The sequence below is a fragment of the Carassius carassius genome, chromosome 1 (genome assembly GCF_963082965.1).
Source record: "Carassius carassius chromosome 1, fCarCar2.1, whole genome shotgun sequence".
Lineage (NCBI taxonomy): Eukaryota > Metazoa > Chordata > Actinopteri > Cypriniformes > Cyprinidae > Carassius > Carassius carassius.
The window spans coordinates 31,958,873-31,975,639 of record NC_081755.1 but is presented as its reverse complement, the minus strand read 5'-3'; the positions used below and the strand labels follow the sequence as shown (position 1 = coordinate 31,975,639).

Here is a 16,767-nt window from a genome sequence, read left to right as displayed (position 1 = left end):
AACAGCCAAAAAAACATTGTATCGGTCAAAATTATTGATTTTTCTATTATGCCAAAAATCATTAGTAAAGATCATGTTCCATGAAGATATTTTGTAAATTTCCTACTGTAAATATATCAAAACTTGATTTTTTATTAGTAATATGAATTGATAAGAATTCATTTGCACAACTTCAAAATTGATTTTTTCAGTATTTAGATTTTTTTGCACCCTCAGATTCCAGATATTCATATAGTTGTATCTCGGCCAAATATTGTCCGATCCTAATAAACCATACATCAATGGAAAGCTTATTTATTCAGCTAATGATATATAAATCATCAGTTTCGAAAAATGTATACTTTTGTGGTCTAGGGTCACAAATATATTCTGTGTGATATAGTGATAGTCACCAACTCGTCACAGTTAGTCTGCTCTCTGTCTTCTTCCATTATCAGCAGTCTAGATGAATCTTTGTAGTGAACTTGTTGCATGTCTGTATTGAACCAGACCTGTTTTATCCACAGAGTCCTGACTTGGACAGCTTCAAAGAGAAGTCTCCAGACTCTTTGTCCAGTGGCATCCATCTAACAGTTGCCTCCAATGACACCATGTCCATGTCCCCAGAGACTGAGCTGGCTGTGCCCACAGGACTGAATCCCCCCGGAGAGCCTCATCTACAGCCCCCCGGCCTGCTGTGTAGAAGCCTGCACTTCCCTTCGCTCCCAGACAGTCTGGAGAGTCCGAGCACACTGGAGGGATCACCAGAAATCCAGAGGCACGTGTCCGATCCAGTCTTACCTGGAAGCTAGAGGTCAAAAACAGACAGCTGTCCGTCCCGAGATGCATATGTGCTTTCCCTCTTCAAACAGCTCAATATTACACTTTTGCAATAAAATGTATTCATGTTACTTAGTTAAAAGGGCGTCCAGTAGAGAAAGCGGTGACTGTAGATTTCTCTGAATCTCTGAGGTGTTTTGTCTCATATCCCTTCTCATTCAGAGCAGGATTTGTTCCTCTGATGCCAGAGTATTTGGTAACACCTCTCCACTTTTGTGTTACTGAATATGAAGAGAAGCACAGTGGGCAATAAAGACAAAGTCAAAGAGAAGATACTACATTATGATCACCTACCACAATCATGAAATAACTACATTTCTTGTCTGTCTGTCTGAGATGTGTCATTACATACTAAACCTCATCTTGTCTTCTTACGTCCGCTGGGATTCGGAGGTTGGATCCTCTGAGGAAATGACACATATACCTGTGCTTTCACTTTTCAGTGTATAGATTTTCTAATTATATACTATTATAAATATATATATTTTTGTGTCAGGTTAGGTGTTTGACCCAAACCTAATGTATTAGCCTATTACATCAAATGACCTTAAGACTGGCACAAATATGAAGCTTTGTATATTTGGATTCATAGCTACCAAATAGGCATGAATTCAGGTTTCTGAAATGATATTTCTCACTCAAGTGGTTATTTTAACTGCTGATGGGTGGTGTGACTGTGTGCCTGATCTTTTGGAAATGTGATCAATGAATTTGAAAGAGAAGACATTCTGATTGGAGAAACGTTTTGCAGTGAAATCAGTGTAAAGTTTGTTTTACCTCTGCAACGTGAGCAGATGAAATTATTTAAAATGATTGGATAACTTTATTGGACTGTAAAGGTTTCCAAAAGCAGTTATTATTATTTTTAGATAAAAAAATCTTATTTATAAAGGAGTACTAATGTTGCACTAGGTTAAAGATATCAATATTCTTGGTCTCTTTTTCATCATTTTTTACTTTTAGGGATCCACTGATATTAAAATGCTCAATACTAACAAGCTAATAATTATTTTGTTGTTATAAAGCGGTGTTATTTCAGTATTTTTATATACTATTAAAATATGTTCCAGTGATAGCATCTCTGGTTATAACTGATAATTAGCTAATATTAAAATCTTTGATTTAAAAATGACTGTTCATTTAGAAATCTGCTAAATTTGACATTTAACGGTGTTCTTAAACATAAACTTAGTAGTGAGCATTATTAAATGATGGTAAATTTCATCAGAATGCAAAAATAAAGGGAATGAGCATGCTGAATTAAATATCCAATATCTAACTAATAAAATAATCTCCAATATCAGCCAATAACCAGATTTGCCTTTACATTGTCCACACATATAAATGAGTTGACTGGCCTTTACATGGTTAACACAGAAAGCTTTATGAAAGAACATGAGTTTATTAAGTGAGTTTATTAATAGAAAAGCATCATGGCTGAACACACACAGAACACACAACTTACATTTAAACGGTCCATCTAAGAGTGTGAGGTGAGGAGGAGGATCCCGCACAGCCTCGCAAACTCACTTTTGATTCGACCCAAAAGTGTGGCGTTACTACTACATCATATTTGTGAAACAACAGAACAGTCTCATGGACCGACCAAATGACTCGCAATGCAGTTATTCTGAAAAAAGTGACACTTTTGTCCTACCTTGTACATAATATTTATATCTGTATACAGTACACATTTCACTTCGAGCACAAGCATGCTGAAAGGGGACTAACTTGTTTTAATGAAAAAGAACAATGGGGAAAAACATAATAGTAATGCATCTTTAAATCAAAAAGACCTTGCCCACTCAAACATTACCGCTATACGAGTCGTGAGCGGGTCTGAGGAACAATTCTGAATGATTTTCAGTGATGTCAAGCATTTTATCTCCATACTATTTAACCATTTCAGGGGATACAAAAAAAAAATGGCACCTTCCTGACGTGAAAAAGAAAACAGGATCTGAAGTTCAGAGGACCTTTAAAGTTGTATTAATCTTGAAGTAAGTAATTACATCTTAATAAAATGGTAGTTTTGTATTGTCCATGTTGGCAATTTTACATCTTTCTGAGCCTAGTTTTCAAAAAACTGGTTAAACTGAATAAACATATCTCTTTCCCTACACAAATGGCCATACAATCATAGTAATTACAGTTGTGTTGAAGATCCCATTATGAGGACTCTGGGACACCGGCAAGTAGGAAAACAGACAAATATAATATATATTGTGCAGAAACACAGATACTCATTCACACTGCTTCATTCTCCCAGACCGAAGTTGCACACACATAGTTCAGACTGTTGTTCCCATAGGCCCTTTCATACAGTTTCCTGCTTGAAACCCCCAGACCTCAGGAGCTTTAGAAAACAAGTCTCTGCTCCGTGAAAGACTCTCTTCCAGCAACGCTGCCCACAGGAAGCCTCAGCCCTACACCCGCAGGATCTCCAGACAGTTGTTGTAGCAAATGGCAATCCAGTCGGGCTGAGTGGAGGCCCACTGCACGTTATTGATCTCTCCCTCGGCCGTGTAAGCCAGGATGGGGTCCTCGATGGCCCGCGGCATCTGCTGGATGTCCCAGATCAGAGCCTGGTGATCGTCCGCTACAGTTGGATTTAAAAGAAAAGGGGGCCAAGTAAAGGAGACTTGTATGAAACGGCTGCTATAGTCTAACACTGACCAAACGAACACACACAACCAGTCCACTGAAGAATTCAAAACTACTACATGTGTAAACTATTTAATGCATGTTTACGTGCAAGTTAATGTTTGCTTTGAATAATATATTAGCAAATGCTCAAATGATTGTGTGACCCAGGAGCACAAAACCAGTCATAGGCAGGTGGGTATATTTGTAGGAATATCCAAAAATATTGATTTTTCAGTAAAGATTATGTTCCACGAAGATATTTTGTAAATTTCCAAGTGTAAATATTGAAACTTGATATTTGATTAGTAATATGCACTGCTAAGGACTTTTTGGACAACTTTTAAGTGCGATTTACTCAATATTTAGATTGTTTTTGCACCCTCAGATTCCAGATTTTCAAATAGTTGACCAAGTCGACCAAGTATTGTCCGATCCTAATAAACCATACCTACATGGAAAGCTTATTTATTCAGCTTACAGGTGACATATACATCTAAAAATTGACCCCTATTTCTGGTTTAGTGGTCCAGGGTCACATATTTACTCAAATTAAAAAAATGCCTTTTAGCCATTAGTTAGCTCATGTAACCTAATGTAGTTTAATAATGTTAACAAATGGAAATGTGTCACCTGATCCTTCAGAAATTATTTGAATATGCTGATTTGTTGCTCAAGGACCATTTTTTATTATTATCATCAATGCTGAAAACAGTTGTTCTGCTTAAAATGTTTTGTAAAAAAACAAACAAAACAAAAAAACAACAAATACAATTTATACATTTTGTGCAGGTTTCTTTGATGAACAAAGATTATTTGATCAAATTTAATGCATTCTTGCTAAATAAAAGCATTTATTTCCCTGTAAATCATTATGACCATATATATATATATATATATATATATATATATATATATATATATATATATATATATATGTTGTGTGTGAGTGGGTGTGCAGCCGGGCTGGTTTCTAACCTGCTGTACATATGTGACAGGAGGAGTGGGGCGCCCATGCGATGCCGTTCACACAGGCACGATGGTTATTAAGACGAGCCACAGGTGTGCACGGCACACGCACATCCAGAATCACCACCTGACAAATAAAAAACATTGGATAGCAAAAATAAGGAACATGAGAAAACATAGAGACAAATATGTTAATAGAGTAAGAGGGACTACAAGAGAGACCTCCATGCCATCCATGGCCATAGTGGCCAGGTAGTTGGGGTCCTGTTTGTTCCAGCACAGGCGCAGCAGCGGGTGATGTTGAGGGTCCTCGTAGATGATGGTGCTGTGCTCCAGGTGTCGCAGATCAAACATGCGCACAGATCCGTCTGCTCCCACAGACGCAAACATATCACGACCTCCACCCGCACGACTGAAAGCAATGTCATACACCTGAAAGCCAATGAAAAACGCTTTTATACAGACAACGCTACCAACTACACAGTTCAAAAGAATCTAAACTAGGGTGAGTTTTTCAATACCTCCTTGTCGTGAGCTATCAGCTGTGTTTTGACGTGGCCTGACACCAGGTTGACCCTTCCTAGGACCTGTCCCGTCTCCAAACCCCAGATCGTACAGGTGGTATCAATACTAGAAGTGCCTAAAAACACAACACACACATACATGATACACTGGCAAACATCTTTCTCCTAAACAAATGCTATTTTAGCAATATTCTTACATATTACTTCTATTTAAAATGCATTTTTTATATATATATTTTATATTATTAATTTTAATTTGATGTTTTTCTTTTTATTGAACAGTTTTAGTAATTTTTGCATTTTAACTTAATCTTGCCACTTAGTTGTCAAGACAACATTTCAATTTTTTTTTTATTTAAATTCACAAAAAATATTTCTAAAAGTCTTAGTTAACCAGAAGACTGAAGTCTATTTAGTTGCCCAAAATGCAAAAAGTGAGATTTCTAATTTTAAGTGAAAGGTTTCTTCTTTTTTTTTTTAAGATTTTTTTTTATTTATTTATTAAAACTGTATATATTAAGCATTTCTTAAATATATGTTTTTAAAATACATTTGGTATTTTTTTATTAAAATAATTATTTCCTATATTTATTTTTGCCTTATTTCAATCAACAGTACACAAATAATTTTAAATAGCTTACGGTTACAGTAATAGTTAACGGTCAAAGCAATGCCACACAATTGTGGGCTCTCACCCAGGAGATTGGGATCCACTTCATTCCAGTCAAAAGAGGTCAGAGGTGCACAGAAATCAGAGTTCTTGTTATTATTCAGGAGACACTCCAGACGGGTCTCGGTGTCATTCACCTGACAACAAGATACAAAGAGTTACTTCACATACACATACTTCATTTATATATACCGAGTTTGCATGTTTCTACAGTTCTGTCACAGTATTAAAGCTAGAAAGTCCCTGATCATTTCAAGTTACATCCAAATTTACTTTCCTATCACACATTCCTGATCTAATTGTGAACTATGGTTAAGCAGTTGAGACATTTCACTGTGAAATCAAGCCATATCTAGAAAAAAAAGTCATGAAAATATCTAGCTATTTGGCTATTGGTTAACATATGACATCAGTGGAAAAGGAAAACCACATCAGAGGAACAGCATATTAAGCATTTAATGAAGTTATTACATTTGAATAAAACTGATCATACATTTAGATCTTTTTGGAATGCACCAATTAACGTTCACAGCAAGCCCAAGCACATGCATTAATAATGAAATAAGTCCAATTGTCCTCTCATGTTGGCTCGAGCAGTGCAGTCATAAAGCATGAATGTGTAGCAGAAAGTGTTCATACCCTCCAAATGCGCAGGTAGTCTCCGCTGGTGGCCAGCAGGTCCGGATAGACGCCCTTGGTGTCGGGGATCCACATGATTTTGGTGGTGGGGTACGGATGATCGAAGGTGTTCCTGCACACAAACTCTGAGCTCTCCTCCTCGAGACCCACCAGCTGGACCTGGACATCACAAACAAACACACATTTCACTGCTGGTTATATATGCTCTATATAAAGGTGTATGTGACAAATAAAAATCTTGAATCTTGAACAGGTGAGGCAACAATGTCCATCTACTGCATCCATCAACACGATGAGTTCTGACAGCTGTCAAACCTTTATCCACAAGCAAGACACAAATGAGTCCTCAAGCAGCACGGTGTTTATCTGGGAGTCTTCAACCCTCTGTTACTGCACACTATTATTAAAACCCGTTCATCTACATCTAACACGTTACTGTACATACATACTTCTCTATATGACAGCGACACAAAACAAAGCGGAGTCGTCACACACAACGATCAGTGGTGTGTTGTTGTCTCACAGCGGTTCACCTTGTTGTTGTATTCCTCGACGAAGCTGCCGAGGGCCAGCCGAAAGCGCTTGTCGGGTCTGACGCTCCAGTTCATCGCGTAGACCGTCCACGGCGCCTCGTATTTGTAGATCTCTTTTCGTTTACCGTGCAATGACATGATTCAATCCCTCGATCGGTGAGAATCAGGTAGAATCGGGTCGTTAGCAATACCTAGATTTGCTTATCTAAAGGCTCTTTCAGCGAGAAAGATGTTCTTGTGTTTGAGCAGCGCGAGACAAAGAGAATGTCATAACAATATCCTCCGTGACGACGAGCTGCGCTCTGCGACTACACACAACCTGCTCAGATCACCATATAATACTCGAGACCGGGTGTAGCTAAAGGCCCATGTTTTTGCTTAGTCCCAGCGGTTTTAATTCTAACTTTAGAAAGCCCTAATTAGGCCCGACCACTCAGCGGCGCGTTTGGTCCGAGGAGGAAGCATTTCAAAATAAAAGTCCTCGACAGAAAATGAGCGCTGAGGTTATTTATAGATTCGTGTTGCTGCTTGATCATCTTACTTTAACATCATGAAGAGAAGGGTGTAGCAATTCCATTTAGCTTTAAAAAGAAAAAACTTGGACATTAGATATCAACTGTGTCTCAAGATATAGATATATATTAGTAAACGTGAGACACAATAGAAAAATATCTAAAACCCCGAAGACCTAAGACAAATAACAAATTTCATATAAAATGTTAAAAAAATATAAAACAAGGTCAATAACAAATATCGATGCAATAAATAAATAAATTATATTGTATGTGCCGAGCCCTTAGAAATGTAATATTTGTATTTAAATTGGCTTCAGAGAGCATCAACATTTATACAGTTTTCAGTATTTAATATATTGTTTCTGTGTGACCTGAATTAACCATGCTTTTCACAAAAACGTCAAAATATCATAAAATCATATTTAAATGCATTAAAACATAACATTAAAAACAAATTATTAATAATTATATTAAAATGTATATACACTAAATGAATTGTATCAATAATTCTATTACAAATAAATTAATCTATGCATATATAATTTAGACTTTATTATTTACATATAAATGTATTTTTTTTTATCTATTATTTATCTACGATATCTGAATATGCCTCTCATGCATACTGAAGTAATAACCGCAGTTTAATGACAAAGGGTTAATCTTTGATCAACGCCCCGATCTTTTCTTATCCTTGTTGACAGGGCTCGCACAGCATTGTGGGTAGAGTAACGCTAGGTCAGATGACCCTTGCCTCTCCTGTGAGGGGTACTGCTGCTGTCACACACTGAAGAGAAACACGCCGATATTTACAGGTACGTCTGTGTGATTTTCAGGTTATCGTTGACTTCTCGTATACACCCGGTGAGGTGAAATGATCGAGGCAGTGACTGGCGCAGGAATGTCGCGCGCGGTTACTAAGGCGGGTCATGTAGCGGGAGCAGTTAGCGTTAGCGAGCTAGCATCAGTGTGAGTGTAGCAGGACTCGTGGGGGATGGGCTGGACTGAACTGGATGGCTTTTCTTAGTCGAATATCCTTCAGATTATTTTGATTCGCTTGACCTGACACACTTGGAAAATCTGTGCGGTATGTTTTATAGTAGCAGAGCAGTAAAGTTTTGTCTCAGCGAGGAATTGGCGCTGGCACGACGAGTCTTTCCGAGATTACAGGTTAAACTGGGTTATAATTTAACAACAGTCCCATCCTCTCTGACTTCGAGTAACTTTAGGCCTAGTTCTTCTCAGTTCTTAGTTCTTCTTATCAGTCTTTTAGCAGGTGGAGTATAACTTGACACTCGGTTATAACTGTGTCTGACATGACCTGCTGTGTGTAACTTTGAGCCATCATCTGCTTCACTCACTGTCTTGTCAGGATCTGCTCACACTGGATTAGCTTCTTAATATACTCTTACTGTACTATATTTTACATTGGATATAAAGGTGGGAAATAAAAAAGGGAAAGTCCTCTAACTCAAGATGTGGGACACAAAAAGGCTTTGTAATGAATCTCTTTTTTTTAAGTCTGTAATGTCTTACATTTTTCCTAGTAGTATTTTGTGTTTTAGGCCTGAATGTAATAATGTTCCCTCAGATATGGGTCATTTTATAGATATGGCTGTGATTGACTAACTATATGGATCACTATCATATGTGCCCTCAGATGTATTATGAATTTAATAAATTTGGTGTCAGAGATAAAAAAAAAAAAAAACATTGTTAAAAAAGATTTCTGATATATGCCCTTAATTAGCACTGATTTCATGTGCATATGTCGTCTTTGGATTTATTTATTTTTGATGTACCAAATGTATTGTGTGTAATGAAATGTTTAACTTATGTGTGCTTGTATTAAGTGAATTATCTCATTCTTAAATTGACCATAAAGCCCATAGAAAAAACTCAAATCAGCTTAGTGTATTGCCAACCAGACCGTGCCATGTAAAGAAGTTCAGCCAATTATCATTTCAGTGACCATCTGAAGGGCTTAGGATCTCATGATAAGACTCTGAACAGATTGACCGATATCCACCTCCACCTTTTATCTTTCTCCTGTTGCTATTATACACTATTGAAACTGAACCATTGCAAATGTTTGCAAAAGTGTTTTCACTGCACTTTTATCATGCATTTGTACACACTGATGATAGACAAACCATAACTATTGCCTGGGAATCATGCCACACGTACGGTACTGATAGACATTAAGTTAGAAACAACCATAATAACTTCCTTAAGGCATGTGAGTAAAATGCTTTCATTGACTTTAAAAGTTTTTCTTTAAAATTTTGCCAAAGTAGATATGACAGGGAAGAGTGTTTTTACTTCACACGTTTGCAGTCTAAACATTAGTTTTCTTGGAATTATATGAAAATACAACTCAGACTTGTTTGTCTGTACTACAGCTGATGCTGATCATAGTATTAAGTACTTTAGGCATCACTGGAGGTGGAGTGTTTTTGATTATACACCAAATAATGCATAGGGCTACTTATCACCCATTTAATCATTCGTCGTATTTACTCCGTGTTCTTCGTTTACACCATCAACATTTACGTTAGTCTGTATACCAACAAATAAGACTGGATATTCTCTACTGTTCAAATATTTGAGATCAGTACGAGAGAAAAAAAGTTTTTTCAGCTAGGACTTTTGTAATGTTGCAATGGATTTCTATTTAAACGTTTTTCTTATCCTGCAAAAAATGTATCACATTTTCCACAAAAATATGAAGCAGAACAATTGTTTTCAACATTGATAATAATAAGAAATCGTCATATATAAGAATGATTTCTGAAGGATCATGTGACACTGAAGACTGGAGAAATGATGCTGGCAATCCAGCTTTGCCATCACAGGAATAAATTACATTTTAAAATATATGAAAATAGAAAATAGTTTAATAATGATATTTCACAGTATTACATTTTGTACTGTATTAAAATAAATCCAGACTTCTAAACATAAAAACTTCTGCTCACTAGTATAATTAATCAAACTCTTTGCTGTCTAGTTAAACGCAAGTTGGTTTGTGTTTGTGGTTATTTGTGCAGGTTTAATCATGAGGCACCTGGTCTTCCTCCTCCCAGCCCTGCTGCTGCTGCTGGCCCTGCCGGACACCAGGGGGCGCTACAACGACGACTTTGATGACGGTGAGGACATCGCTGAGTTTGATGACAATGACTTCGCTGAGTTTGAGGATGTCAGCGAGGACCCAGCAGTCGATGTGGAGAAAGAGCCGCCCCCACGAGCAGCCCCCCCATCCGCACCTGTAGAGGACGACGAAGACGAGGCCACGGTGGAGAACGAAGACGGCCAGGATGAGTTTGAAGATGCTGATGCACAGGTAAAAATGGGATAGCACTCCTATTTCCGTTTTTCTGCAAGCCACAAATCTTAATTTGGTCTGATCGATGTTACAGGATCAAGACATGTACAGCAAGTATGACAATGAGGAGTTTGAGGGCTATGAGAAGACCAACCCTTCATTCAAAGACACCCTTATATACAGAGAGGTACGGATTCAATGAAAAATTCACTTCACAGGCACCTCACTGGCTTCCTTAGATGACTGTTTGCTTGTGTAACAGGTCCCAGCACACCTTCAGAACAGCTGGGAGAGTTATTACATGGAGATCCTGATGGTCACGGGTCTTCTTGCCTACATTATGAACTACATAATTGGCAAAAACAAGAACAGCAGGCTTGCCCAGGCCTGGTTTAATTCCCACAGAGAACTTCTCGAGAGCAACTTTGCCCTCGTGGGTAAGTGTACCTCTCTCTCTCTCCACTTTGCCGTTTTCTCTGACCTTGTTTTTTGTTCAAACTCTAAAACGTGTCTTTACATTTAGGGGATGATGGCACCAGTAAGGAGGCCACCAGTACGGGGAAACTGAACCAGGAGAATGAGCACATTTACAACCTGTGGTGTTCAGGACGAGTCTGCTGTGAGGGCATGCTGATTCAGCTTAAGGTAGCATGTCTATGTGAATGAGAGAAAGAAGGATGTTTTATAGATATCTGTGGATTCACCATGATATCGTTTTTATTCAATTGCAGTTTCTGAAAAGACAGGACCTGCTGAATGTGTTGTCCAGGATGATGAGACCGGCCTGTGATCAAGTGGTACACACACACACAAACTCTGATGTATTAGCATAGACTGATTCCAAGTAGTGTGTCAAAAGGATGTTCCACTTAGTCGTCCTCTTCCTTATCCACAGCAAGTTAAAGTGACTCTGAATGATGAGGACATGGACACGTTTGTGTTTGCTGTGGGGAGTCGGAAGGCCATGGCACGGCTGCAGAAAGAGCTGCAGGACCTGGTTAGTCATGAATGAGCTGCATATTTGATATAAAATACTATATTATTTACACTGCTGTTCATATGTTTGGGATTAGTAAGATATGTTTTTGTGAATATGGAAATCAGTCAGAAGTAACAGGAAAAAAAAACATTACAATGTTGCAGTGATTTCTAGTTTAAGTAAATGCTTGAAGTTTTCAAACTGCTTTTCTAAACTGATAATAGTTATAAATGTTTCTGGAGCAGCAATTCAGCATATTAGAATATTTTCTAGGACTGAAGTAATTGCTGCTGAAATCACAGCCATCACAGAAATAAATAACATTTGAAAATATTCAAGTAGAAAACAGTCATTTTAAGACGTGATAATAGTTCTCGATATTACTGTTTTTACTGCATTTCTGGTCAAATAATTGTCCCATGACGAGCTAAAGACACTTCTTTTTAAAAACTGAAAATAAATAATTTATCCCAAACTTTTGAATAAGTGCTTTTAAGAATATTTTGTTTTTGCTAAATTAAATTATATATATATATAAATAGCAAAAGTTTGTCTTTAATTACACATTGTCATATTAACAACCAGTGAATAATACTAATTTCATTTTTTAGCAAACAATAAATACACACACACATCGACTTTCTTGGAGTCAGGCTTGACTGAAAGTAAAGGCTTGTGGTTAGTGAGTGAGTCTGATGTTGATGCAGGGTTCAGGGAGTTCATTCACTGAAGGATGTGTCAGACTGATTGAAACCAATAGCTCTTTGGGTATTTTTGTGCAGTTCATACACATACAGTTTGTCTGTTTGCAAATTGAACTGCAACACTCTTGCTGTATGTTTTTGTGTGCAGTGTTTCAGGCAATAGAAATATTTCCGGTTTAGTTTTTTTGTAGTTTTAATGTCTTGAGGAACTGGTCTGTGCTAACTTTATTGTTTCTTGTTCTCTTCACAGAGTGAGTTCTGTGGTGATAAGCCCAAAGCAGGGACAAAATATGGCATCCCTGATTCTCTGGCCATTTTATCAGAGATGGGAGAGGTCACGGATGGAGTGATGGACAGCAAGGTAAGAGCAGAACGTCACAGTCTGCCAGATCATTAGTGAGTTTGGCCTAAGACTGTGGTGGGATAAAGGACTCTATGATGAAACTAATTTTGGAACTAAAACTGTAAAAATGGTTTTCGTTAATTTAAGTAAAACTAAACCTTAAAAAACCTAAATGTAAATGAAAAAAGTTGACTTGGCAACTAACTGAAACAAAAGTTTAAGCTGAAGTTCTAAAATCACTAAAACAGAAATAAAGAAACTAAGTAGAAGTATATTAAAAATTCTAATAAAATGATAATAACGTTTTACTAAAATAGAAAAACAGAAAATATAAAAATAAAAGCTTATTTAAAAATATTCATGAATATAATAATAGTATATAAATAATTCAAATATTGTATTGAAATCATTTTTTTTCTCTGTTTTCAGATGGTACATTACCTCACCACTCATGCTGACAAGATCGAGTCCATCCATTTTTCGGACCAATTCTCTGGTCCAAAAGTTATGCAAGAGTACGTTTTTCATTTATTAATTTTTTCCTTTCTTTTTGTCCTAGTAGTTATATTCTTCCACTATGTTGGAGGAGCTTGTACTGGTTAATAAATGTTAATGGTTTCTCAACTGTTTTTAGGGAGGGTCAGCCCTTAAAGCTGCCCGAGACCAAGAAAACACTGCTGTTTACATTTAATGGTGAGACAAATTCACAATCCACAAATGGCCATTCTCTGTACTATCATTGGTCCGTGTATGAATATGTTGTATTTCCAGTGCCTGGGATGGGTAACACATCTCCCAAAGATATGGACAGTCTGCTGCCTCTGATGAACATGGTGATCTACAGCATCGACAAGCTCAAGAAGCTTCGCCTCAACAGAGAGGTGAGAGCACCACACGCACAATCTGAACAACAACACGTTGATCTAGTAACAGAAGGTTAACTGGTTGCTTCATGTGGCTGTTCAGGGGAAGCAGAAAGCAGACAGAAACCGTGCTCGCGTGGAGGAGAACTTCCTGAAGCACACTCACGCTCAGCGACAGGAGGCCGCTCAGACGCGTCGTGAAGAGAAGAAGAGAGCGGAGAAGGAGAGGATCATGAACGAGGAGGATCCTGATAGACAGCGCCGCTTAGAGGTGTGTGTTTGTACTCTTATCAGAAAAAAATCAGATCTTTTCTCTTATTGTGCCATCGATACATGATTTTCTCCTTGCTCTTTCATTCAGGAAGCCGCCCAGCGTCGCGAGCAGAAGAAGCTGGAGAAGAAGCAGATGAAAATGAAGCAGATCAAAGTGAAAGCCATGTGAGACACACACGTTCATAGGCATCAGAGAAAGAATCTACTACTTCCACACATGCTAATCTATACACTCTTCTACGTGAATGTGCATGCCATTCGATTGGCTTCTATTGCGCCCACATAAACGCTCTGTCCAATCAGGAGAAAGCAGCTGTTTAAGGAGTAAATCTGATCTTTAAAAGACAACTGAATTGGAGATGTCTGAACTGTTTGAATATGTTTTACTGTAGCAATCATTTCAAGCATGACTTTTCTGCCTAATTGTGAGACTATTACTTTTTGTGGGCTTTGTCATAATAATCTGGACCTTTTGGGCCTCTTCAAAGCAACTTGCCACTTTAGCCAACCTTTTTTCAATTCAGTTGTCTCCTGGGAGTTCAGTGTGGACTTGTGTAGAGGGCCTACGCTTTCATTTCTACTCCCAAGAGATTTAACTTTACTTCCTTAAAGTTTCAGCTGTGCTTCTTTTAAAAGGGAAATCCGGGAGTGTTTTTAAAAGGAACTGGGTGGGTAAGAAAGCTAACTTTTTTGTACTACAGTGCTTCCTTAACCCTATTTCTAAGAGTTCATGATTGCAAGCGTTTATAGATGAGTAATAGGCACATTGTCATTGTTTTTTTGTTTTTTTTTTATGAGCAAAGGCCCACTGTGATTTGTCACTGTCAAGGCAGCACAAACTCCTTTTTATGTATTTAACAGAGGTGAAATTGAAATTTATCGCTAAGTTAATAGTTGATCAGAGCATCCATGAGCTTGTATCATGTTTATGAGTGAACATTGACTGTAACCCTTTTTTTCTGTAACATTTGTTAATGGGACGCTTAACTGAATAAAGCATTCATTGAAAACATAGTTCTTTGATTTCTGCTGGTTATTTAATCTTTTCTAAAAATGTATTTCAGAAGTGTAAATGGCTAGTTCACCCCTGCTGTGTAATATGCTGTGTTTCCTATAAAGCTACTTTTACTTTTACTTTTACTTTTCCACAAATCAACTGTTAAAACAAATCAGCATATTATAATGATTCCTGAAAGAGCATTCGACACTGAACACTGGAGTAATGATGGCTGAAGAATCACCTTTGTCATCACAACAATAAACTACATTTTAAACTATATAACAATAGAAGGTATTTTAAATTTCATATTTCATAATAATAAATAATAAATGCAGCCTTGGTGAGGAAGAGTCATCTTTCAAAACATTGAACAAGTCTTACCAAACTAAATATTTTAGTATGATTTAGATATCTTTTAATGTGTAAAATAAACCAAGTTCTATTGTTTGCAAGAAATCACACTTTATTTGTTTTTCACATGTAGAGTCAATGAAAAATGTGGTTCATCTGATATTTAAGAAGTTATCTAACAAACATTTTTTCACAAACTGATACATGCATGACAACAAATAATGTAACAAATCTGAGAGGTGTAAGTGCACAGTTGAAACGGTCCTTTATTCAAGCAAAGCCAGTATTCATATTTTTATATCAATCTCATGCAAGCATCTCATGCAAATCTACACATTTTCTTCAGACTGTTACAGTGGATGGAGGGGTGGAAGGGTTACAGTTTCTGTGATTCAGTCAGTATTGCGACAAATGCCAGTGGAGTTCTTTTTATTATAATTTTCATCATAATAAAGTATATGTTAAACAACATTCAGCTAATGCATGCAGTTTTCCATCTGACTGCTCTCACCCAATCCAGCAGGATGTAAAAAAAAAACAGCACACCTGTAAAATACATTCTTTCATGGTTTGAAGATGAACCAAAGTCATGCAAGTTTGGAACAATTTGAGGCTGACAAAAAAATGTTGGTATCAGAATTTCTTGGTATCATTTTAATTTAAATGAGGCAAAAACTTGATTATGATTTTCCAACAAGTGAACAAATTGTGGTACTGAATTCTTAAATCTGCGTATGTCATGTGTGGAGCTCATAGCAAAGCATAGAGCAGTTTAGAGGATTTCAATGAAGTTCATTACATTAGATACAATTCAAATGAATGGAATGACTCTTCACAGACTGATAGAGATCAAACAAGCACCTGCGCAGATTAATGTGTATACAATTTTTTATTATTATCATCAATTCAGCATTTTTATTATCAAATGTCTGTTCTAAAGTCTGCTTCCAAACAGCCTGTGTGGACATTAATAGCTTTACATTAATCATGTTTGACATTTTAAAATTGTCGCAGTTCACTGGGATTGTATTTCAAGCAAGTTGACACAACCTTCACTCTCCTGAATTTAAATTAATAAGACTGGGCCACATTGATTTCCTTTGTCATATCTTAAAACCATGATGAAACAGAAGTAGAGTAGAAAATAAATAAATGTAGGGCTGGGACTTGGTCAAAAAAATTATAGACAGATCTGAATATATGCTTGCAGTCGATTGTGAGTGAATTTAAGCAGACTAAGTGAAGAAGTTTGACATTTCACTGAAAAGTTAAAGTTATGCCATATTGATTTAATATTAAGGGGAAAAAACTAAAATATGCAGGGATGAAATGTTCACAACAATATTAATATATAATAATATAAATAATAATGCATTTGAATTTTCATTTGATGCTGACTTTAAACAGTTCACTAAATCTATTTAGACTCTCATTGGTTGAAATGAAGCTATTTGTAAATCTTATAAGGTCATACAGTGATGAAAACTATAAACAGTCAATGACATTAAACCAAAGTCCAATAATAAAACAACAACAACAAATAATAATAAATGACAATAGCATCAATTAACTTTTTTTAATTACAGTTTCAAAATTAAATTCACAATTATATTGCCA

The 16,767-nt window shown here is 36.8% G+C and overlaps 3 protein-coding genes across 4 annotated transcripts in view; 2 read left to right on the top strand and 1 right to left on the bottom strand.

Moving 5' to 3' along the window:
- LOC132145366 (potassium voltage-gated channel subfamily H member 6-like) overlaps window positions 1-2,122 on the top strand; it is a 37,493-nt gene extending 35,371 nt beyond the window's left edge. The window contains exon 16 of the mRNA XM_059556329.1: window positions 507-2,122. Coding sequence (XP_059412312.1) covers window positions 507-791 — 285 coding nt within the window. The 3' untranslated portion in view covers window positions 792-2,122. The remainder of the gene's footprint in view (window positions 1-506) is intronic.
- A 79-nt stretch (window positions 2,123-2,201) lies between these two features.
- Window positions 2,202-7,267, bottom strand: LOC132145367 (DDB1- and CUL4-associated factor 7). 2 transcript variants are annotated; one of them, XM_059556356.1, is made up of 7 exons: window positions 6,798-7,267; window positions 6,265-6,423; window positions 5,651-5,762; window positions 4,953-5,071; window positions 4,654-4,863; window positions 4,441-4,558; window positions 2,202-3,418 (listed from the first exon to the last, which is right to left on the bottom strand). In XM_059556356.1, exons 1-7 carry the CDS (start codon window positions 6,933-6,935, stop codon window positions 3,246-3,248), a joined length of 1,029 nt encoding a protein of 342 aa, XP_059412339.1. In that variant the 5' UTR covers window positions 6,936-7,267; the 3' UTR covers window positions 2,202-3,245. The 2 variants fall into 2 exon arrangements, with proteins under 2 accessions (XP_059412339.1, XP_059412328.1); XM_059556345.1 differs by having other exon boundaries at window positions 2,202-3,422; window positions 4,442-4,558.
- Window positions 7,268-7,976: 709 nt separating this feature from the next.
- LOC132145365 (PAT complex subunit CCDC47) lies at window positions 7,977-14,813 on the top strand. Its single transcript, XM_059556313.1, has 13 exons — window positions 7,977-8,127; window positions 10,363-10,655; window positions 10,732-10,824; window positions 10,900-11,074; window positions 11,161-11,282; window positions 11,369-11,434; window positions 11,533-11,634; window positions 12,571-12,681; window positions 13,093-13,178; window positions 13,298-13,356; window positions 13,435-13,544; window positions 13,630-13,797; window positions 13,888-14,813. The coding sequence occupies exons 2-13, from the start codon at window positions 10,371-10,373 to the stop codon at window positions 13,966-13,968; spliced, it is 1,458 nt and encodes a 485-aa protein (XP_059412296.1). The 5' UTR covers window positions 7,977-8,127; window positions 10,363-10,370; the 3' UTR covers window positions 13,969-14,813.
- The last annotated feature ends 1,954 nt before the right edge of the window (window positions 14,814-16,767 follow it).

Coding starts and splice junctions, on each gene's coding strand:
- LOC132145367 (XM_059556345.1), bottom strand. CDS start 6,935: ATGTCATTGCACGGTAAACGAAAAGAGATCTACAAATACGAGGCGCCG. Junction 5,072..5,650: donor AGTGGATCCCAATCTCCTGG/GTGAGAGCCCAC, acceptor TTGTGTTTTTAG/GCACTTCTAGTATTGATACC. Junction 3,423..4,441: donor CCTGTCACATATGTACAGCA/GGTTAGAAACCA, acceptor TTAAATCCAACT/GTAGCGGACGATCACCAGGC.
- LOC132145365 (XM_059556313.1), top strand. CDS start 10,371: ATGAGGCACCTGGTCTTCCTCCTCCCAGCCCTGCTGCTGCTGCTGGCC. Junction 10,656..10,731: donor TTGAAGATGCTGATGCACAG/GTAAAAATGGGA, acceptor TCGATGTTACAG/GATCAAGACATGTACAGCAA. Junction 11,635..12,570: donor AGAAAGAGCTGCAGGACCTG/GTTAGTCATGAA, acceptor TTCTCTTCACAG/AGTGAGTTCTGTGGTGATAA.